The 24,082-nt window shown below is 35.3% G+C and overlaps 6 protein-coding genes across 8 annotated transcripts; 1 reads left to right on the forward strand and 5 right to left on the reverse strand.

The window, feature by feature from the left end:
* Window positions 1-338: 338 nt before the first annotated feature.
* On the reverse strand, window positions 339-2,464 carry LOC118272789 (lipase 3). The gene is made up of 5 exons (XM_035589466.2): window positions 2,294-2,464; window positions 1,644-1,848; window positions 1,195-1,565; window positions 956-1,114; window positions 339-867 (listed from the first exon to the last, which is right to left on the reverse strand). Exons 1-5 carry the CDS (start codon window positions 2,444-2,446, stop codon window positions 445-447), a joined length of 1,311 nt encoding a protein of 436 aa, XP_035445359.2. The 5' UTR covers window positions 2,447-2,464; the 3' UTR covers window positions 339-444.
* Window positions 2,465-4,593: 2,129 nt separating this feature from the next.
* On the reverse strand, window positions 4,594-6,342 carry LOC118272790 (lipase 3). The gene is made up of 5 exons (XM_035589467.2): window positions 6,151-6,342; window positions 5,871-6,075; window positions 5,374-5,744; window positions 5,135-5,293; window positions 4,594-5,021 (listed from the first exon to the last, which is right to left on the reverse strand). The coding sequence occupies exons 1-5, from the start codon at window positions 6,301-6,303 to the stop codon at window positions 4,629-4,631; spliced, it is 1,281 nt and encodes a 426-aa protein (XP_035445360.2). The 5' UTR covers window positions 6,304-6,342; the 3' UTR covers window positions 4,594-4,628.
* Window positions 6,343-8,160: 1,818 nt separating this feature from the next.
* On the reverse strand, window positions 8,161-9,143 carry LOC118272795 (programmed cell death protein 5). Its single transcript, XM_035589475.2, has 3 exons — window positions 8,958-9,143; window positions 8,692-8,803; window positions 8,161-8,586 (listed from the first exon to the last, which is right to left on the reverse strand). The coding sequence occupies exons 1-3, from the start codon at window positions 9,021-9,023 to the stop codon at window positions 8,372-8,374; spliced, it is 393 nt and encodes a 130-aa protein (XP_035445368.1). The 5' UTR covers window positions 9,024-9,143; the 3' UTR covers window positions 8,161-8,371.
* Window positions 9,144-9,917: 774 nt separating this feature from the next.
* LOC118272794 (tRNA-splicing endonuclease subunit Sen34) lies at window positions 9,918-11,711 on the reverse strand. Of its 2 annotated transcripts, XM_035589473.2 has the most exons (7): window positions 11,513-11,711; window positions 11,347-11,433; window positions 11,072-11,207; window positions 10,840-10,955; window positions 10,442-10,552; window positions 10,202-10,351; window positions 9,918-10,130 (listed from the first exon to the last, which is right to left on the reverse strand). In XM_035589473.2, exons 1-7 carry the CDS (start codon window positions 11,562-11,564, stop codon window positions 9,937-9,939), a joined length of 846 nt encoding a protein of 281 aa, XP_035445366.2. In that variant the 5' UTR covers window positions 11,565-11,711; the 3' UTR covers window positions 9,918-9,936. The 2 variants fall into 2 exon arrangements, with proteins under 2 accessions (XP_035445366.2, XP_035445367.2); XM_035589474.2 differs by lacking the exon at window positions 11,513-11,711 and having other exon boundaries at window positions 11,280-11,426.
* A 268-nt stretch (window positions 11,712-11,979) lies between these two features.
* Window positions 11,980-14,782, forward strand: LOC118272793 (epimerase family protein SDR39U1). Its single transcript, XM_035589471.2, has 5 exons — window positions 11,980-12,249; window positions 12,747-12,951; window positions 13,284-13,518; window positions 13,802-14,035; window positions 14,290-14,782. Exons 1-5 carry the CDS (start codon window positions 12,225-12,227, stop codon window positions 14,506-14,508), a joined length of 918 nt encoding a protein of 305 aa, XP_035445364.2. The 5' UTR covers window positions 11,980-12,224; the 3' UTR covers window positions 14,509-14,782.
* Window positions 14,743-23,402, reverse strand: LOC118272792 (purine nucleoside phosphorylase). Of its 2 annotated transcripts, none has more exons than XM_035589470.2 (6): window positions 23,182-23,402; window positions 19,526-19,620; window positions 18,696-18,874; window positions 17,117-17,359; window positions 15,890-16,033; window positions 14,743-15,586 (listed from the first exon to the last, which is right to left on the reverse strand). In XM_035589470.2, exons 1-6 carry the CDS (start codon window positions 23,301-23,303, stop codon window positions 15,386-15,388), a joined length of 984 nt encoding a protein of 327 aa, XP_035445363.2. In that variant the 5' UTR covers window positions 23,304-23,402; the 3' UTR covers window positions 14,743-15,385. The 2 variants fall into 2 exon arrangements, with proteins under 2 accessions (XP_035445363.2, XP_035445362.2); XM_035589469.2 differs by having other exon boundaries at window positions 19,508-19,620.
* Window positions 23,403-24,082: the final 680 nt, after the last annotated feature.

The raw sequence follows: 24,082 nt of genomic DNA on the forward strand, positions 1-24,082 counted from the left end.
TCCATATAAAAAACATATCTTAGTTGAACTCGTATCCACCAGTGTTAAGCTGTGTACCAATGAATATGGTTGATGGAAGAAAAACGCATCCACAGCAACGTAGCATAGCACATTTCTGGTAGAAAAGCACCCTTAAGTTCAAAGTAAGTACCAAGTAGCTATATACTTATAGAGTCACAATAAATTGCTATCAGTTACACGATCACATTTCTACAGCTTCCAACACGATCATGCAATTATTCATTCTTAATTATATACTTACGTACAAATCATTCAACTCTCCTTTCTGTAGTGATCTCCAAAGTAGTTACTACTATTTTAATACTAAAATAAAGGACTTTAAAAGATATGCGTTTATTAATTCAACTGGTAGTGTTTTATTTTACAATTTTTATCTTAGCTGTATTCATGAAACAAACATAGTGTTTTACAAAGACCTATTTGTTAATATTCGGTGATTATATTGACTTCATCGAAGGTATTGGCATCCATAGCTTTCATTAGATTAATCATTCTATCATACAGTAGCTCTCTCGCATTAATACCATATATAAAATCAATATGGCTAAATGTGCGTTGTGGAATGCGGAACTTTCCTATCGGCCTACCAAGCTCTCGGAACAGTCTGTCAACATCGTTGACATGGGCCAGCGGGTCAGTGTCGGAGTAGTGGAGGAACACTGGAGTCGTTATTTTGGACAAATCGTAGTTTGGCGGCTTGGAGGAACCATATACTCTGCGGTTGGAAAGTCGGGAGCCATGGTCATAGCGACGGAATCCTCTGTCGGTGATGCCTTGTCCATAATGGTGGAACTGTCTTACTGAAGCACCAGCCGGCGCGTGGCCAAAGATAGCAGGCATCATTGTCTGTAAACATTAATTAATCGTTTTATAATAGTTTCCTTAATAATTCAAACTCAATTACTACCTAGATACCTATAATCCACAAACTCACCGAATTATGCTGGTCTTCGTTCCATCCACCGATCAAGAACATGATGTTACTGCAGATTGGTTGGAACACAACTTCATCGCGACACATAGATTGGCCGGCCCACGTGAAGATTACACTGTTAGGCATGAACTCACCGATGCCAATCAGACGAGCAATAGTCTAAAACAAAGCAAGAGAGATGTCAAACAAAAATTCCAAATGCTTGAATAATAATTATGAAAAAATAAAGTTCAACTTACTTCGATATCATTACCATAAGAAGCTAAAACCCTCAAAAATAAGCTTCTGTTGTTGGCCATGTAAGCTACTGGAGCCATGGCGTGCATGGAAATGATCTTAGCGTTGTATTCCGGTCGCAAGGATCCCATAACGAAGAAAGACGTAGTACCCTGTGAGTGACCGATGTAATGCAACCTCTCTTGTCCAGATACTTCAAGGGCATAGTCGATCATAGTGGGCACGTCAATATTGCCTATTTCATCCCAGGAGAACTGCCAGAACGCCGTGTTGAGTAAAGCGTCAGGGTTTAGTTTGACGTGATTACGAGAGTAGTAGTTACCGCGAGCGTTGCCCATCCACACGTCGTATCCTTCTTCAGCGAGAATATATCCTGAAAAAAATAACATAATTCTTAGACTCTCTCGATCTGTCAGCTGTGTCCACAAATTCTCAAAAAATGAAAACGTACCCAAACCAGAGCCGGGGCCCATAATAACAAAGTCAGCTGACGAAGAAAGTAGACCGTGCATGACGAACACGACAGGCTTCTTCTGGTTCGGTACATTGTTGGCGTCACGTCCGTGGGGGATGCGGTGCATGCGCAAGATGTAGCCATCTTCTGTCGTCACCGTGTGTGTCTCAACTGGGTAACGGTACTTTGTGATCAATTCTGGCTGAAATTATAACAGGAATATTATACAATTTTACACTTATTATATTACTTAAAACTATGTTAGGGCCGGCGCCTTTAGTTAGTAGAATCGTTTGATATATCTTAATGAAGCTTTCCCTATACTAAGTAGGTAGAAGGTACAGTAAGTGGTAACACAGGTGTAGTGATAACAATACATTGTAATAAATATTTTTTTCTTATTTTACAAGACATGCTGAATACTTGAATCACTAATGCAAGTACAGGATAGTATAAAATACGCATTGCCCTGTCTCTTAAAGTTGGAGTAGGTGAGATATTAAGCTGAGTTAAAGGGCTTTCAATTTGACACCGCAGGAAGAGGTAGCAGAGGCTAAACTTTTACTCTCACATACATTGGCACTATGTAGATAAGCACATTCCAATCCACTACGTATAAATACTACGTACAGGTAACTGTAACTCACCACATCTAAGTTTGCATCTTCAAATACATCAGTAGAGTAGCGTGAATCGATATTTTTCAACAACTCCTGGATATCATCGGAAGAGGCGGAGCTCCTGGCAGCCGCCAGAGCGACACAAGTGGCTATCACCACCAACAACACACCACGCATCATGTTCCACTAGCAGTCGTTTACTATTTACCCGTTAATAATAGAGTCGGTGTTTTATAACTTTCCTAGATTTGTGATAAAGTATTTAGGCTTCGATAACATTAACAATCTCAGCCAAAATCTAGCAAGTGGCTAATACAATAAACAAGTTATCGCGCTTACGTATGTAGCAGTACTTCCTACGTAAATGTCTTTACGTCAATTACTTCGTATCTTATCGTAGGTTCTCCGCAGTGGTGATCGTGCGGTCCCTCGCAGTCATCCGTAGTAGCCGGGTATCTAAGGGCCGATTAACAGCTTTTTTTAATTTAATAACTACTTAATCTTCTAATTATCTATCTATGTCGGTGTCGGTGTATGAGGAAATTTGTTATAGTAATTATATTCCAAATATTTTTATTTGATTTGCGTGACAATTATCATGAATTTAATTAAATATATTATATATTTACATTCTAAAAGTAGTATATTATTATAATTGTTTATAGAAAATTAAAATAAATAACATTGAATGATAGTTTAAGATGGGATAAACTTAATATTCTTATTCGTAGCATCGTAGCTCGTAGCTGAAAGTCATCGTAGCAGTAACAGTATCTCGGGCTACGCCGTGCTACGCTGCGGACTTGAGTAGTTTCTCTACATCTATACACTGCTATAAATACGTAAGTACCTGATAACTATACTGATTACATATTTACACAGAATAATCTCTTTGTTTTAAGTTGTATAATTGTGTGTTATGCAGTTTCATTTGTCATCTAAAAAACATGTGTCATAAAATGTACCTAATTCCTAGACCTAGCTTATAACTTAAAACTAGTATACCTTAGACCTAGTTTATTTATAATAAATTTTCATTATACACCACCAAGAATACAATTTTTATACTTCCGCTTTTTGCTATTATTGTAATTAGCGTAATTGTGACAAAGAGAGTACTTTTGTCAAATAAGCAAATTAGCAGATTCCATTATTCATACGATTATATGTCATTTTAATGAGATTTCTTAAACTGAAAAATCTTCATAATATTTCAATCAAAACACTTTCGCATAATTAAGTAGATACTCATCAAGGCAGATAAAACTATGGATACAACTAAACACATGTAATAGACGAGTGATTCATATCAATACAACATCAAAATCGCGTGATACAGAAATTAAAATGGTAACGCCATCTATTCATTATGACTAGAACTAAAGGTTTGATGACTATGATTGAAGTGCCTTATTACGGGGCTTTTTTCCTTAGGTTGATAGTAGTCTTTATCACTTTCTAACAACAGTCTAGACATAAAATCTCAATACACAGGCATTCTTTAGGTAGTAACGAAAGTAATAATCTAATGAAATGGTTGGCGTGGAGACAGTTCAGCTCTCTATATTTATTTTATGGAATAGGGGGCAAACGAGCAGACGCTTCACCTGATGGTAAGCGATCAGCGCCGCCCATGGACACCCGCAACATCAGAGGAGTTACAGATGCGTTGCTTTTTCAAGAGGACGCTCTTTTCTTAAAGGTTTGAAGGTCGTAATGTTTAATCAAAGCAACAGTGAAGTGATCTTCACCACTATACGCATGACTCTTTCATGTAAGTACAAAGTACGACGGCACTATGTACGCATAATGTCGAATAAAATACAACTATTTTTAGCCAGCCATTTAACAAATCCCGTAATCATATCATTCTAATTCCACTGCACATTATCACTTCAGTGGCAGTTAATTGTTAGGATTTACTTAATCTATGCAAGATGATATATGAGTACTATATCATTTATCAATAGTCATTCGATAATACTAAAGCCGACTTAAAGAAATTTTGATAGGTACCTTAGTGCCCAATAAATTGATAACGTTTAACCTCTCACGGACATATTATTGGTTAATAAAAGAAGAATATGACCTGCCGATAGATAAGTACTGTTTCTCTCTGGATTAATCTGGCTTTAAGGTATCATATAATATTGTACATGCGAAAGTTTATGTTTGTTACTCTTTCACGTCAAAACAGCTGAAGATATCAAGATGAAATTGATACAGGAGTAGATTATGGTCTGGAATAACAAACAGGCTTCTTTTTATCCTGCATGCGAAGCTACTGGCAGAAGCTAGGAAGAAATAAAAATCATTTACTTAAGTACTCCTGTAATTTTTTTAAGAATATTTATTTTACCAACTAAGCACTGGCGTCCAAGGATTTCATAATATTAACTACTTCGTCGTATACTAACTCCTTAGCGTTTATACCATACATGTAATCAACATGACTGAACTTCTCTAAGGGTACCAAAAACATGCCCATCGGATTTCCTAGTTCACTGAACAATGTCTCAACATCAGGGACTTCTGCGAGGGGGTCGCCTGTCGAATAATGCAGGTACACTGGACTGGTTACTTTTGACAAATCATAACTGGGTGGAGTAAAGGATCCGTAGTGTAGAAAATTTGCTAAATGAGTTCCGTAGTCATATCGACGAAAACCTTTCGCATCAATTCCTTGTCCGTAATGTGCGAGCTGTTTTACAGAGGCACCAGCCGGAGTGTGAGCGAAGATTACCGGCATCATAGTCTGTAAAAATATTCAGTTATAATATTATTAATACTGCCCGCAGCTATGATAGCTGACGACAAAGATGATGATATCATACCAGAGAATCGAATAACATGCATCTTAGTACTTACCGTGTTAAGTTGGGCTTCATCCCATCCACCGATCAAAAACAAAATGTTACTGCATATAGGTTGGAATACTACTTCATCCCGACACATGGCTTCACCAGCCCACGTGAAGATAATCGAATGGGGCATAAACTCACCCACACCTACTAAAGATGAAATCGCCTAAAAAATACAACAATGATTAAGATATTTGATCTCAGGTACCGCTATATTGACTTTATAGACGCAGTCATGAAACTTACTTCAATTTCAGTAGAAAAAGGTGCTATTGCAGTCAGAAGGAGATTTTCGTTATGCGCCAGGTAGGCAACGGGAGCCAGAGCGTGCATGGAAATGATTTTGTCGTTGTATTCTGGTCGCATGGCCCCCATTACAAAGAATGATGTTGTGCCCTGCGAGTGACCCACGTAATGAAGCTTTGCTACCCCAGTAGTTTTGAGTATATAATCAATCATAGCAGGTAAGTCCATGTTGCCTATGTCATCGTAAGAAAACTGCCAAAAATCTGTGTTCAGTATGGCGTCAGGATTCAACGTAACATGCTTACGAGAATAATAGTTACCGCGTGAATTACCTAACCAGACGTCGAATCCTTCTTCGGCAAGAATGTAACCTGTAAAAGTAATTAACTTTTAAATAATAGTCCTTACCTATCACTTTTTCCACAAAATGTAAAAAGAGATGTTAACCAAACCATAGAGTCAAATTCGGTCTATTTGAAACAAATTGTTGATCTTACCCAAACCAGAACCTGGTCCCATGAGAACAAAGTCAGCAGATGAACACAGCAGACCATGCATCACAAGCACGACAGGTTTGTTTTGATTAGCCACATTGTTAGCGTCACGTCCGTAAGGAATACGATGCAATCCCAAAATGTAACCATCTTCTGTTGTCACTGAGTGTTCTTCAACGGGATAGCCATATTTTGCAATGAGAGCAGGCTGAAACCATATTTGGAATAAACACGTAGCCAGTATTGAAGCACTAATTTTATTATTGCAACAATTGCCACTTACCACGTCAAGACTCGCGTCTTCATATAAGTTATCAGAATAACGTGTGTCAATATTTTTAAGTAGCTCCTGGATGTTGCCAGGCTGCGGTGAGCTCCTGGCGACCGCCACAGAAAGGCAAGTGGCTATGACCACCAACAGCTCCACACGTAACATTATTCACTTGCAGTGGAGAACTACTAATTGCAAACGACGTTAGATACGTGTTTTATAATTTTAGAAGAATAGATAAAATATATGATTTAAGCTTTGATAACGATACCGACCAACCAATCCCAAAAGTTATTATAATAATATACTCGTACTAAGTGTAGTACGTAGTAACTTATAGGTACTAAGTATATCAGACTGAGACAGGTATATATACAGGTCCAAAATGATTAGGCACCTAAAACATATGTGTATTCAGCATCTGCTTAGTCATGAGCCCAATTCTTACTAAGTATGTTCTGAAAAAGAGCTCCTGACGACCACCACAGAAAGGCAAGTGGCTATGACCACAAACTTCTCCACACAAACCATTATTCTTATGCAGCTGGCAATAACTCATGGTGAACAGCATTAGATTGCGTTGTTTATAAATCCAGGCGCATTCTAGATTTTGTAACAACACGAAGTTTTTATATAATTACCTATAACATATTATACATGGCGGCTCATTAGTTTTAATAATTATAATTTCATTTCATTCTAACTCTAGTATTGTGGCATGGCCATAGCTGGTATATGGATAAAAAGGCGTGAGGATACGAGGTAGAGTTCTCAAGTCAAACTTTCAAACTGGCGTCTTTCAAATCGCCTTCTTAACTAGATGCCTACCATTCTATTATATTCTGTCAAATACTTAGATAGGTACCTTACCTACCTATTAAATTCATACCGGCAAAGGTGAAGAAATTCAATTCTATAAATCATTTAAATAAGTAATTAGGCATCTTATTTTAAATGACAGTACCTAATCGCTAATTGATTTGTGTGCTTGAAACCACTTTAATCAAAGCAATAAAGCGATTAATTCAATTTTAATAACCAACAAAACCTAATCAATCATAATAAAAAGGCACCCACTAAGTAATTGTTTCGGGACAGACATGACAAAACAACATGCTTCGTCACTGAAGGACTGAAGGAGTAGGCATACGTACCTATAGTAAAATAGTATACCCAAACTAACCACTGTTTTCGACAGTAGTCGTACGTAGGGAGGTACAAGTGGACCATTTTAAAAGGTGTTTAATATTCTTGATTCTTTATTTAAAAAATGAAGAAATCTGAACAAGAGTTTCGTAGTTACAAGAGATACTTCAGTGTTCCGGTGTTTTCATGTTTGTATCTACTGTAGATACAGGAGTTGCAACGGTGTGGGAAGGTGTGGCTGACTTGTCCCGATTTAACAAAAAGTTACAAGAGATAAGAACTAGGTACAGATCGACGGACAAGAGATGAAGCGGGAGGTAGGATGATGCGCTGCGTCGACGGACAGTAATCACGTTTGTATCTTAGACGCAGCTGCTGCGTCGTGCGTCGTCGCAACACTAGCGGTGGAACAATGCGATGTTCCGTTGTTGGAGCGCAACAGACAAATGGAGCCTCGCTGTTATACCGACGGCGCAACATAACGCACGCGTTATTTAACATGAGACTGTGTTATCACACCAGTCCAACACATTTCCTAAGAAGCATTTAACTTAGCACCAATATTCGTTTTTACAGCAACATTATGCGAGTTAATATTTAAGAAAATAATTTTCCTGAGCTACTTTCAAGCATCCCTCTTAATGCTCCAATATTTTTCTCATACCTAGTTTCCCCATAAGACTCAGTTAAGGATGTTTTATCAAAGTTTAATGCCAATAGAATGACTTAATTAATTAAAATATACTCAGATCTATCCGAGACATTATCATGGAAATACAATTTCTCAATCTATATACTTAACAGTTTGCTAAACTTAACTTGCATAAACATTACACTAAAGGTACATTCACTACATCTATATAAATTAACAAAGAGTGAGTATTAAAAGTATTTATATTAAAAAATTAAGCCTTAGTCAGTGTAAAAATACAATTGATCATCAAAATAATGACTGATAATAAAATATAATTTTACTTAAATAAAAATGACAAAGGAAATAACATTTCTGGATAGATAAATAAGCGTTTAATGTGTTAAGGCATTCCAATGATGGCATAATACCATGAGTCAACTTAATTAAGTAGTGCTAGAAATCTTCATCGTCTGAGTCGAGTGCTGCCCTCCTTCTGTCAAACTTCACAGTGCTGGTTGACTTAGGCATCTGTTGATTGAGGGACTCCAAGAGTTGAATCAGTTCTGGTTCTGTTATCTTATTACGAACCTGGCCCGTCTGAGCCATTCTACAGATCATGTTTTCAACCATGGCGCCTTTTTCAGGTCGACTAAGTTTGATAGTGTTCACTGGGAAGGAAAAACACATGATTAAATTATGTTGACATACAACTATTACATTAAGTATAGATATACAGTTATAACATCAATAATAAAGTGTTACTGAAATATTACATCTAGCTCTAGCGTCTTGACTGAGTACTTGTGCCAAAATTGAGTGTTTAGCTTCTTCCATCGCTTGCATTCTCTCTTCCTGTTGTTTAGCATGGCTGGGATCGCCTGTACCCTGAAACGCATGGAGAATATATATGAAACGCAAGTATAAAACATCCGAACAATACTCAAAGGGTATATTTTCCCAGTAAATGAGATACAAAATAAAAGTAATTTATTCCAAAACCAGTATCGAACTTAACCTCAATATTATGATTCACACTCACCCCATGTTGAGATTGTAGTTGAGCAAGCCGTTGTTGTCTAATCTTTTCTAATTCTGGGTCATCCATTTTAATGTGTATTTGTATTTAATAATATATCCGAGAAAATATGTATTTTTACACAAAAGCTACTTTTATTGCTTTATCGGTTTTGACAGAATACCACAGACCATAGACAAAGTAAACAAATATTGTCTATTGTCAACGTACTGTCAATGTCAATACAACAGCGTTTTGTTGCTTATTAGGAACAGTACCACAGAGTACTTTGTATATCTAATAGTACCTACTATATACAATGTGATAGGTGTGAGGACTTCTAACCCGTTAAGGCTGAATACTACATCTAATTTTACCGACAAAAATAATAATATGGGGCGAACCCCTAATTGACAATATTGAAAAATAGTGATTTTTTCGGTAAAAATAATTCACAAATGATTTTTTTTCTCACCAAAACATTATCAGACATATGAAAAAAGTAATGAATTAGTTTCTACGACGCATACAACTTTGATATCAAAAAAAGTAAAATAAATATTTGAATTTTTAGGAGATTCGAGCTTTTGACTTTTTATTATTATGGCGTAATATGATGTAGTCACGCACTCACTGTATCGATCTATGTAATCAAAATGTGAGGTCCGAGATTATCTCGCGACTGGCTGAAATCTATTTTGATGCGATTTTCAGAATTGGTTGTATGTGACAAACACATTTTGAACTAAGGAGCAGCTTTTGTTTTTATTATTATGGCGTAATATTATGTAGTCATGCGCTCACTGTATCGATCTATGTAATAAAATAATAAGAGAGAGGGAAGGGAAGGAGAGATCTTCGAGAGGGGAGGAGAACCGACTCTCTCTCTCACCACTCTCTAATAAAAGTAGGTGTAGGTAATTCTGTGCTTTTATAGAAATACCATTTACCACTATGTATCATCGACAATAAAGTTTAAAAAAATATATAAAACTTCCTTTATTTATGTAACATTATCATGCCATTGGAGTGTTTGGTATTCAACTTGTTCTTGAGAATTGTAGAAAGCAAACACAGCTAATTTGTTTACTGTGACAGACAGTCTTCCAAAAGCTACTAATTCTGCAGGTCTCATGGTGGCCTCTTGATTATAAACACATTGCACCATATATGTTGCATGAAACTTCACTGGATCCCCTGAAATTATACAAATATTAAAAACATAATTTTAATTTTAGATGGCATATTTATTTTTTTACTTTACTTACCTGGATAAACTAAGAAATCACAACCAAATTTCGATCCACTTGTAATATGATGTTTCTTTTCCCACAAATCCTTAAATATTTTAAACTTGATTGCACCATTTCCTTCTACAACACTAGGTTTCAAAATATCAATAGCCACCTTTTTCTTTTCTGTAAAATTCAACAATTGCTTTTCAAGCAAGCAATTTCAACACAATACCTGTATTATTAGTTAAGTACATATATGTATTAGTTACTTACCTGTGTCCATATAATGTTCTGTTGGTAAATGAGTCAATACATGAGCAGGAGCTAACTTTGGCAATTTATTGATTTCCTCTTGTAATAATGCTTGCTTATCTAATTTAACATCTGTGAAATAAAAACATAATGAAAAATATCAATAATATCTAGGTAGTTAATTTATTTGAGTTATTTATTGTAAGCCTTCTTATGTATGCTGCATTAGGAAGATAACAATAATATTAGTTGAGGCCCACTTATGGTCAATGTAATTCAAAAATGTATTGCTTAATAAAATATTGATTATTAAAGCCTGGAAAATCTACCGGTAATGTTTGGTTTTATATTCCTTGGTTTCTCTAAAGAAGAATATCAATATTCACAATTCAATTGATAAATATGTCGCTTCTTTATACCTGTTATGCCTTTTGACAACAATTTTTGTCTTTTCCCAGCAATTATAATATCAATCTTCTGTGACAACTGCTCTATTTTCCTCTTCCTTAAGGCTTCAGTTTGTTCTGATAAAACACTGAAAAGCAACAAACAGTTATTTTGTACTAAGAAAATTGTGTGATTTGATTGTTTAAGTTTTGTTCAAAGATTATCTGGTTAGTGGTATAACTTGCCAACAAAAAGGTAATTTACTTCTGTTCCAATTCCTTTATCAACTGTTTTTCTTCTTCTGATGGTTTCATTACTAAGTTTGGCACTTCAAATAACTGACAAATCCCCTTTTCTACTAATAATGCAGCTTCTTCAGATGTCAAAGCCATAGGTAAACCTAAAAATATTTATTTATTCATATTAATTTACAGGTAAGCAAATTTTTTATAGAAGTTTATTTAATACCTACTTTATATTCAGCCTTTATCCTAAGTTTCTTGGAGGTTAGCAAAAAGCCTTTTATAAAAGCTACACACCTAAAAAATCATTTTGCCTTGGAAATGATGGTAGAGATCCAATTAATGAACCGCATATTCGGTGGTTGGCTCGTAGCTCGTACCAATCTGGATACAACAGAAAGATACGATATAATATTGGTACAAAAACAACATTAAACGTAATATTTCTCAGAACCTAGGTTACCTTCAGGATTCCATACATATGCAACGCCATTTTCGACAAAAAGTGATATCATAGCACGCGAATATTTGATCGCTACAGCTGTGTACTGCACTAAACTTCGTAATTGCAATGCAATAAAAGGAAAATATCAAAATAACTCTGGTGAAATAAAATGTTATCTACCTGTCATAACAAATCAATACTGACAATGACATTAATTGAATTGACATTGATAACAACAACATTGGTGACATTTTTTGCACGTTCTTGTTCTTTCAGTTAAATAAAATCCATCACAAAATTACAATACAAAACCAATTTTAAATTTCGCATGACTTAATATACTATAAATTATATTCTACTTTCTAAATTCAAAAGCACAATTTAAACAGGACGGAATTGATTCAGGTTTTTTTATTTTAACTTCATTTATTAATTTAGGGCAACATCAGTAACATCTGTCACAAACGTCGTAAAATTTAGAAGTTGACGACTTGACACATGTCATATTACATTGTCACATTGGTCAGCTGTAAGCTGATATTTTGAAAACTTTGTATTGATATGAAAATCTAACCGGAATAACAAATTCAACAATTATAAAACATTGAAAAACAAAACATATTTAACTTAGTCTTCATAATATTTTCTAAAAAAATATATTTCAGTCTTCTATGTAGTAAGTGACAAATGTCTGATATTTCTAAAAGAATTCAGCAGTGATTATATAATTATGGCTACCAGAAAAGTCTTAATTGGTACGTTGGTATTTCATTGGTAATAAAAAATATATAATGTATGCATGCCCTCTAAGAAAGCGAACTAACTAGATTCGTGATTTAAATTGTAATGTCAAACGGTATATAACTTATAAGACAGTAACATAACGAACCTTTAACAAACAGCCGGCATCAGAGCTTTTTTGCTTAGAAAGTTTAGGTAACTGTAAAATACTACTGCCTAGATAATTATGTTCATTATAAAGTTGGACATTTTTATCAATTCAATTCCTAAATCATTCAGTTCTTTAATAATTATTGAAAGTAAATGTTACTATATCCCATTACCTATTAAAATAAATTAGGTACACAACCCACAAAGAGAAGCAATTATGGCAAATCAAAATCTACATGAACCCTGCTAAATATTAGAAAATTCGACCCAGAAAAAATAATAAATTGCTACCATACTATTTAAAAATAATTTGTGAACAAAGAGGATATATTATAATACCTAAGTTTTTTTTTATTTACAGGTGGGGGAACAGGCTTTATTGGAAGTAATTTAGGTGAACTTCTTGGAACCAAAGGTTACAATGTAGTGAATATAACTCGTATGCCTGGTGCCAATAATATTTCATGGAACACTTTGGAGCAATCAGGCTTACCCCTTAGGTCATGTGCTGTCGTCAATTTAGCTGGACAACAGTTTATGGATTTTACAAAATCCTGGACACCTGGGTAAGGCGATATAATCTCTATAATAAATAGTTTAATGAGTGTTTGTAAGTCAGACTACTCTGCAGCCTATAGGCCCAACCGCCCAATAGGGCCTCTAGTTGGTCCAAAAAGCTCTCACAGTTGTCTATAAAACTGTTTCTGTGCATGCTGCGACTGAAACTATGTATTAGGAAATTCTCAGCACCAGTATATAGTCTATATTGTGTACACAAAATAAGTATTATTATAATATTTGAAGTATTTGTATTGTGAACCTCTGCCTTCATGTTTGAGAAATAATAGATATTTGGTTATATGTTGTGTAATAAAATAAATGATTAATTTATTTACAGATTCAAACAAAATGTGCAGAATTCTAGAGTTTATACAACACGAGCACTTGCATCTGCAATTAACAAATGTTTAGACAAACCAAAGGTGTTTGTTGTCGTCACTGGTGTTGGGGCTTATGAACCTTCTGAGTACAATAAATATGATGAGAGCAGTCCCACCACAGGAATTGATTTCTTCTCCCGACTGACTGTAGAATGGGAAAAAGCTGCCAAAGTAGATCCACCTGTAAGGCTTGTAAGTACCTACAATTTATTATTACCGGACATTTGAATATGTGTTTTGAGAGCTGGATATTATTGCCATAAAATTGATGATGCTTTTGTTGACTCATCTATAGTGGATTATACCACCAATGTCTGCATTGGGTGTCTATTAGTCCATCTTCCAACCTAGAGGACTGTCTGGGAATTTGTCCTATTATTACCAATCATCTCACCCTCTGCAATGTTGTATTCACAACAGAATTGACAACATTTATTCTGTGCATATTAATAAAGAATGTGATATCCTTCCACAGGTGATAATTCGTTCTGGTGCAGTACTCGGCCGTTGGGGAGGTATGATCAAGAATATGTTTCTCCCTTTCTACTTCGGCTTCGGCGGCCGCATCGGCAGTGGCAAGCAATACCTACCATGGATCCACATAGAGGACCTCACCCGGCTAATTCTCTTTGCTATAGAGAATGAAAAGGTCCATGGTGTTCTAAATGGTGTATCCCCGCAAGTTATTACCAACAATGATTTCACACATGTGAGTATGAATTAGATAGTTGGAACTTCTGACTGCCTCATTAGTCGTAATCGCGACTACCTGGCAAGGGGTCTCGGGTTCGATTTCTGTGTCGAGTAAAGTATTACAGGGCCTTTTTCGGTTTTTACGGTCGGAGTCTGCCCATTCAGGCTAAAGCAGGGCTCTCCCACGTGAAGTTATTATCACAACATTCAATTATGTCCGATTTTGTAGTTTTCTTTCTTTGTATTAATTATTATTTTTGTCATTTCCAGTCATTTGCTAAAGCATTGGGAAGACCTGCTTTTCTGCCAGTACCTGAGCCGATTTTAAACCTGTTACTGAATCGAGAGAGGGCCATGATAATGACTAAGGGACAGTACGTCATACCAAAGAGGGTGCAAGAATTTGGCTTCCGTTACAAATACGACAATATAGATGAAGCGTGCAAAGAGTTTGCTCATCTCTGGCCGAAGAAACATCCTCTTAAATGAATTTAAATTAAGTATTGTTATTGTTGAAAAATACCTAATAATATTTAAATATTTATTAAAAAAAACTGTTTTACGTTTAAACTTTGCATTTTTGTAGTCTTATAATATGGTACACATAAAGTAACATCACGTAGTAAAGCTATTTCTAAGTCGTATTTCTTTGTAATAAGGAGAACGCATCCAAAACAGTACCTGCAGACATAGATATAACATTGTTAAATAAAAAATCATCTGTAGTATATTTTATTCATTTTATTATAAAAATATACATAAATTTTGTCTTGTCATTATCATTAAACTCCATTGAATATAAATTCGAATAGATTTCAGCTTGTTTAAGATCTTTTTCATTACATCTTAAATTAAATTATTGTTACGAGTTATTTAAAGGTACCTAACGAGATACACAACACTTAAAAACAACTATAACAACTTAGCTTTACGTAAACATTAATAAATTGTCCTATCTAAACGTAGCGGCCTATCTTAACGTCTAGATATAAATTAAATATACCTAAATATAATTAAAACCTTAAACTGGACACGTCACGGAAAATTGTATGGTACTACTTGTTATTCAGACTATGTAACGATTGACAACCATTCAGAACTCATTAAAGTAGAAGACATGTTTCTATAGCGTTGTATACCGGGCTTATTTTCAGTACATAATATTTTGATGCAAAGAAAAAGCAGAATCTTTTTCCTGAACATTAAGCTAAAACGCGCGTAAGCGCGCGCTAACTGTTTTTCTTAGATTCTAAAGGATTTGAAAAGCGAGTGAATACGCGCCGAAAATACGCCTGGAATCAACGCTCTGAACCATGTATGCAGTTGTAGAATATCTTGTAAGTTCAGTTTGTATTTGTACTATTGCTCAGGGTTTCTTCGCCTCGATGAGTGCGAACCTTTCAACGAGTTTGTTAACGAACAGGCGAAGGATGTCTTGTCGCATGCGGCCCACATCCAGCACCTCCTCGTGGTTGGCCTCGTCATTGTTGTCGTAGCTTGTAACACACTCGTTCGTGATCAAAGACAAAGCGAACACGTTCAAGTCACAGTGTCTCGCTGTTATTACCTGTAATGGAAATGTTTTTTATAAATAGGTACGTAGACTTTATTAACTGATCTTCATCATCGTGATGTCAACTTGTCCCACTTTAAATGACACCTAGTAATTATAGTGCAGTTTAGACCTATTGACGCAAGAAATCGCTGTCATAAATACCAATAAATTATTTATAAACAATACTACTTACTACTTAATGAAAGTTACGTGTTAATTACTTAGATAATTGAACGAACATTTACAATTTAATCAATCTTTTACTCATAGGTAACCCTCAACTTTTAATTAGGTACTTATTAGATTGCAACTCACCTCGTGCACGGTAGACATGCCGACGGCATCGACTCCGACCATCTTCAACATGTTTAACTCGGCCACCGTCTCGAAGTTAGGGCCTCCCAGGCAGGTGTACACACCCTCTTTCACTATGTTGTCAATGTTTAACTCTTTGGCTACCTGGAAGCAATAGTGATAGTGATTATAAAAAACTTATCCTTGAACATTTCAAGGATAAGTTTTTTATAATCACTATGACAGTTTCCTTTATTATGAGACCAAAGTTTAGCTACATAATCCGCTTGAAAGGTGCTTTAGTAATCGCAGTAGTTTTCTGCGGAATTATTAATCAGGTGTTTGATAAATAATAACCAACGGTGAGCACGTGAGCTCGTTGTCACTGGCTCTGAGCTCACGTGAATTACCTAAATAGTGTAGAATATTTTTAGTCAGCAAGTATAAGATAATTACAATAACAACGTGACGGTTGTCATTAATATTGCGCCCAAAGTTGGAACGCAAACTTTCATTAGCGTTAAAACCAAGTTTCTTATCTCTTTGATTGGGAAATTTCGTTATCATCTAAACGAATTTAGTATTTTAATCGTTTAATCTTCATCCAAGCCTAATCACAAGATAAATCGGACTATAATGCCAGGGTATTTTCCATTAGGGTTTGTTTGATTAACCGTCAACGGTCTACTGCATGCCTACCTAGACCTACGTAATTACCTATATTCGTTGAAACTGCAAAATGAATGTCAATAATTCGACAAGAATGTGCAATTAAAGGTTAAACGAGTTTTCTGCCATAAAGCTGTACCTACGCTACTATGATCAGCGCCACAACAAAATAAACAGGAAGGTAGGCAGTGAGCACATTACGCAGTTTATTTATTGTGCGTCAAGTTGTAAATCGTACCCGCGACCTCTGATAACCTTGGCTCCAGTTATTATGTTAATTAAACCCGAGCACGTTCACAAAACATTTTTTAGATGACAAAAGAAGTGATTGTGAAAATAATCTCGTATCTGCGCTGCATCTGCTTTCAGACGCACATCATAGGTCGTGAGTTCAAAATTCTCACGTGTAAGTAAAAGCGTTACGTAAGTGTGTAAGTACCTACTTATACGAGTACAAAATTACCTACCCCCCGTAGCAATGTCATTACCAGTAGAGAAAATTAATATCACATACCGCTAGAATTGCCTTAATTAAGTAGATTACAATGATCAGTTGAGTCGAAGCTATTGTCAGCTTACCTCTTTGGCAATATTTCTATATTCGTAGTTGTAGGCTTTGCTCATTGGTGGGAACCGAGGGCCGAACCTCTCATCGTTGGGTCCATGCAGAGGGTTGTTTCCAGCGAAGCCCATCATGTTGATGTGGTCCTTCACGATCATGACGTCACCAATCTTGTAAGCAGGGTTTAAGCCTCCAGCAGCATTTGTCGCAATCAATGTTTTGACACCAAGTAGCTTCATCACACGGACTGGTAAGCAACACTGAAATTGGAAACAAATATATTATTAATAGACAAAATACTTTTCGCAAAATTCTTAATTATTATTGACACCCTAAATATTTTGTTAATTGATTCATTGTTAAAAATAGATATATCCCACTAATGCAGTACTTAAGATAATACAGCAAGTACTTTATATAATAATCATCTACATTCATAAGTTACGATTATACCCACCTATATACCTAGATACTTCTATTAGATTCTTAGATGCATTATTAAGACAATCGTTTCGATAATGCGTGCTGTTAATAGAGTTAAGTAGATCAGTTGATAAATTACGCGTTGCATGTAGGTTTTCATTAATATTAACCTTACGAAACAAATGGCCATATTCCAAGGGTACGAGTAGGTACCTACCTACCTACTATGCTTATGACTGTCACATGTGAGTAAAGTGGGCGTTTAATTACGCAAGGAATGACATATGTTGGGTACATAATCCTTTTCCCCGAAGCCGTGCGCAGTGGGCTGAGTTTTTGTTTCGTCCCCTGAATCCCTCGTCATATTACACCAATACCCGACAGCACGCTACTACCAAGAACCATTGAAAAAAACAACAGATAATAGATTAAAACAGAAAAAGTCGAGACGAGTTGTCACACGCATCGACAGGGGACAGTTCACGATAAAAGGTCTTTGTAAGCATAATGACTAGTCTGTTGTTTCATGTCGATCTTTGATTTATTTTTATCAACCAGCTTCTTCGTTTCAAACTCTGTGACATTTGTAATAAAACGGTCATTAAAAAAAATAAGCACCTCGGTCGCTGGTATTATTATCTTAACGTGTCCGTTACTCTCCATTGTAATGCTCACAACAAGAGATAACCCCTCTACTGGGGGGTCGAGACCGCTTTGCATCAGCCACATCCAGATACGATATGGGTAAGGCGACGCGGCGACGACGACGAGAATTTTCCGTAGATTACAAGAATGTTTATTTATATCAATAAGCTGTTAAGAACTATACTTAGATCGTAAAACATTGGACAGTCTTACATCACACATCACTTTTTCTTTTCAAATATTGTCTGGAAAGACATGAGTTTGTTTCGCAATTCTTCTCAGAGTACCTAATCCGTTAGTTAATGCCGACCTCATTAGTACGTACACTAACTAGGTATTGGGCACCTAACACCCTATAGCCTGTAAGTCTTGTAACTCTTTTTAATTCAAAAGATTACGAAGAACTCAGATGAAATCATCAGGAGAAAATATAACCCCAAACGCCAAAAACAATTAGGTTCACATAGGTGAACCTGAAAGAGTAGATAGCTACTCTTTGGTTTCAAACGAAATAAAGTATGTAAGTACCTTCCATAGTGGGTATCCCTCGTAGTAGTGGAACCGACCCTGCATGGCCACGACAGGCACTCCACTGATCTTGCCGAAGACCAGCTTGCCATGGTGACCCTCCACTGTGCTCACCGGGAAGTTGGGGATGTCTTCGTACGAGATAGATTCTGACTCTGTGATACTTTCAGCCAAAGATCCTGGAGAAGAAATTCTCTGTCAGAATAGTGCTGATTTCGATAAAATATAGTAAAGTGCTCTTTAAATGAGTAACGAGGAGGCCTGCACATTTGTTTCAAAGCAGTATAGATCTGATGAGTACAAATTAATAGTGCCAAATTAGTCGTAATATTAATTTTAACACTGATTGATAGAAACATTTCATTAAGAATGGCAGACACACTCACTACTACTGCATGACGGAGCTATGCAAAGTGAAGGTGATAACACAAATATGCAATTTAATCTAAATAATCATATTTCCCACGCACCAAAACATTTCAATTAAATTTTAAGTACGTATTGTTTTAGAAAATGCTGTTGTATTCATTCATTAGGTAATAGGTATCGAACGTAAACTAAGTTTATTAGAACAACAGGTTAATCCACCACTGGAAAGTAACTACGTATATTGGTGAACCATGGCAATTTCGCAACACACACACACACACACTGCACATTTAACTATATTAATTCAAACAAAAAGACACATATGCACACGAAACGAACAAGCCAAATTGTCACGAACCACACAAGAGTAATAGAACTGAATGTAGGTGATTTGTATTCCCTTTACATAACTCCGGGAAATAATAGCGTGAAATAATATATACCCTCTTTCCAATACGAACCCATCCCAGAGCCGCAAATAATGCCGATGTGCGGTTTCACGGAGATGCGAGACAGCAAGAAATTCGCTATCTCTAGTAGAGTCTCGTAAGAATATCTGAAACAAGATGAAAATTCACATTAAGATTACATCAGTTGTGAAAGGTTAGCAAAATTGATGATTGTAGAATGTTATTTATCTAAACATACGTTATATAGTTTCTTAGAAATGTGACAATTAAGAAGATTCTAGATAGGTGTAGATGGATCTTAAAGGAGTAATTAACTTAAATTACTAGGGTCCGAGTTAAGAGTAGATGCGCTTACAATCAGAGCTTGTATAGACAGTCATATGAGCCTCATGTAAATAGGAAAAATAAATAAATATATAGAGTGTATTGGGCATATTTAGATTATTTAGGAAAAATACACCAAAAAGAAACTCTCTTTAAATTTTACACTGTATTTAAATACGGAAATCGTCTTTCAATAGCGCTATTCGACCGCAATTTTTACATAGTATAAAATAAAGTCGCTTTTTCTTTCCCAATTTCCGTTTGTAATCTTAAATCTTTAAAAATAAGCAACGGATTTTGATGCGGTTTTTTTAATAGAGTGATTTAAAAAGAAGGTTTATATGTAGGTCAAATGCATGCATAATATATCACCATTGCACCCATGCGAAGCTTGGGAGAATCGCTAGTTAACAATAAATTCTTCCTTCATATAAATACTGTTTACCAGATATGTACAAGTAACAGATCATGTTTCATATAAATAAAAACAAGGAAGTGCAAACCGGAGCAACCTGCTTACAAGAAATATAAGAACAAAAAAAAGATTTATGTACGTATGTAGAAGCATACTGCAGTGCAACCATATTGGTCGGTGCATTGTGACACGGCCTAATTTATATGAACTCGATGCGACAGCAATCGCCGGCTACTGATACGCTAAATTGATGCACTTGGCATATATGTGAAAACATGTGAGACTCGTTAACAGCTGCAGCACATAGCTAAACACAGACGACTGTAGATTTATTAGGTAAATAATAACTTTCTACGTCTACATGTTATCAAGACCTCCCTGTAGGAGTTAGGGAGTAGCAACACAGGTCTAACAATTCTTAGATCTAAACGTTTATCAAGGCATTATAAGGTTCATTGTCTTGTAGGAAGTAAAATAATAATTAACTAAATAGCTTTTTCTATATTGACCTTAAATAAAATATAAACTTTCACTGATTACGTACTTATTATAAGTTTTTAGTTAAGTAGGTAAGTACCTACTTAGATAATGTAGATACCTACTGAGAGCTACATTGACACTGCATGTGTTGAGGTAGGCAAGGTGACATTTTGTAACAAACTAGCAATGTTACTGCATCTTATCATTATGTTAACTGCTTTTTAATAACTGCGAAACGTTATCTCTTGTTATCAATGTAGCCATGGACCAAATAGTTTATTGGTCCATGAATATAACCAAGAAAAATTAATACTAGCTACTTTAGAACGAATCCCATTGTGAAATTGAACTTCACGATGTTTTTGTTTAAAGGGACATTTTTGAAAATTCAAAACATTGATTTATTCTTGAATATTGTACATCTAATGAGAAATGGAATAGGTACATATAAGTAAGTATCACACATATAAACGTCTGTCTATCGGTTCTATCACTGATATCAGCAACTATCATTGCAATTGCCCTATTTGTTTTATCTATAAGAGGGATACCTGTCGATGTTTCCTCGAAAAGGACATTTCTATTTACTTATAAGTAGCTACTTGACAACCCATTAACACTAATAATACCTACATAGAAAATATTATATGTATCTTATAGGTACTTTATTGTATACCGTAAAAAGAAACGAGACAAACATAAAAAATAGAGTATAGATACAATGGGCGGTAGTGAAACAGCACAAGGCGATCTTTTGAAAATAGATGGACATCTAATAAGGAGAGATGTTTATATGCTTATTCCACTTAAGTACAAGGACATGAAAACTACACTGCATTCTACAAAAATATCTTTCATTCGCCGTTAATTATGGCACACTAATGCAATAGATATCCATTATCAGAGTTAAAGACATTGTTCACGCATTACTTTACCGGAACCATAATCAGTCAAGATTGATAATTTAAAGATAAAGTGACACGCCTCCGCGATAAAAATATTTCTGTTTACTAAACCTTAAAATAGGTAATATTACGTCAAAGGTAATTAGTTCGTAATAAAAAATGTTTAAAGAATGTTGGTGTTTTTATGCCTTCTCATCACCGGTTGCTGGCGCGCATCTCCAATTGCATGTAATTTGCAATCTGCATCTCTCCCGGCGTCGCGTCGCGTCGTGCCGGCGATGAGACATGATTGTAGTCATTACCACGCCATTCCACCAAGGAAAAAACTTGTAAATTATAATTCTCCATGACTTGTTGCCTACTAATTGTATGAGATCACATTTCATTGAAATTATTTGATGACCGTTACACTTGATTCCTATCTACTACTAATTGCATCATAGGCAAAATTATCAAGGACTGCATAATGTGTGGAGATATAAAAATAGTAAATAACAGGATCAATAAACTTTTGTAGGTAAAGGTGAATAATCTTCAATTACTCAGAACAACTCAGTACCAATGTTGAAATAAATACTTGAAATACTGATGAAGACTAATTGATTAACTAGAAAACACATCTGTCCGATAATATAGTCTGTCTGACGAAGTATAAAAAAATTGCAACAAACCAAAGTCGTTGTGCAAGGAAAAAATAGATAGATATGTAGACGTAGATATTAATTACGGAATAAAATTAAAACAATTGAAGCGAAAACCTTTGAGTAAGGTACTAGACATTGAAACATACACGATAAATTCTTCGGTGAGGAGCGGAAAGGGTGTATTTGTAAGTAATATCCATTATTTCGTCAGTAATGTCTTCATCAACCGGCGCACACGCTTTGCAGTAAGAGTGACGAATCAATGTGTAGGAATGTGAGCCCACGACGGTATTCCCCAGGGTAAGAAATTTTAATTAATCACCCACATTATAAAACCGAATCATCTTTATTTCTCAAGCATTCTCAGACGTCATTCCATCGTTCTGTCTGGTGCTTTATATAAGTAATTGACTGATCGAATAATATTCAAGGATGTAGAAGTTTCCGAACACTGCGATTGATTGTTATTATTGTTCCATTTATCGTTTAACCCTTGTTAACGTACGAGTACATTGGATCATTAAACTCTTTAGCAAAACAATGGATCTATCTAGAAATTATCAACGAGTACTACTAAACGATAGATCGGTGGGTACCAGTTTACGCGGCTTGAGAGGACTAAGTGAAAGGAACGTAATTAATTAATAAAAAATGATTGGTCCTAATTGCTTCGTGAGTTGTATCGTTACTAGTCATGCAAGTTTAAATATTAAGAATGAAATAACATATTTAATTTAAAGAATTTTCTAGCATATTAGTTGAATATCCGTTTGAAGAAAAAAACCGTTTTTTGGAAATTAATTACCTACTTTAAAATTTACACATAACAGCTCTATATTTTTATTGCAAAACGTTTAAATTGCAATCACATAAAACTGGCATAAAAAGAACACTAGAATATTTGTAAACACAATAATTCCCACAGGCACAAGTACATACCCTTTCGATGAATTCCCATTTCCATTTCCATTAGCTGCATCTGTTTCAACTTCTGGCAAAACTTTCTTAGCTGGCACGAAGGCCTTGGCATCATTTATGTCATTCGCGTTAATAGGAGCCATCACTGATCGATACACACTTGATTAATTAGTAATTAATAAAAAAAATGTAGCGTAGGTGTTTGTTCGTTGATGTCCGAGCATGTAATGCGGCTGTTGATCGCCTCCGTCAGTTTTATACATTGAGTCAGTGGACGCTTTGATACAGTTATCGTGTACAAGTTCATTGGGTGTTTTAGTTTCAGCCAGTGATCAGTGGAAGGGTACGTCCTCCTTATCGATAAATAATATACGTTTTTAATCTATGTTTTTTATATATGTGTCAAATTAAGAATTTGTTTTCGAGAAGACGCATCGAGGAGGTTGGGTTACATCACTTTTTATTGGCTCTACAAGTCTACATTCTCAAATTACTTTTTTAATTAGCTTCGCGTATGTAAGATACCTATATTTATGATGTAAATGACAGATTTATTTTATTGATTTTGTTTCTTCTTATTTCGTACATGATGGTTGATGGTTGTTACCATCTTTTACTATTTTTTAAAGAATATTGTACCTTATTGTTATTTAAGATATAGATAATATCCTTAGGCTATTATTGTTAAAGTTATGTTATTTTAATTTACTTGACATGCATACTCATTGTTTTTTACATAATGTGTAATGTACATAATGTATCAACTTCACGGCCGCGGGTTTGATTACAGTGCACACCAATTACTTATATGTATTTACTAGACTAACAATTGTTCCGGGTGTAGTAATTCGATAGGAACTTTATATTACTTTTAAAAACAACCTTTATTATATTTTTTCTAGTACCTGTACCTGTTCGAAAA

This window comes from Spodoptera frugiperda, chromosome 4 (assembly GCF_023101765.2).
Source record: "Spodoptera frugiperda isolate SF20-4 chromosome 4, AGI-APGP_CSIRO_Sfru_2.0, whole genome shotgun sequence".
NCBI lineage: Eukaryota > Metazoa > Arthropoda > Insecta > Lepidoptera > Noctuidae > Spodoptera > Spodoptera frugiperda.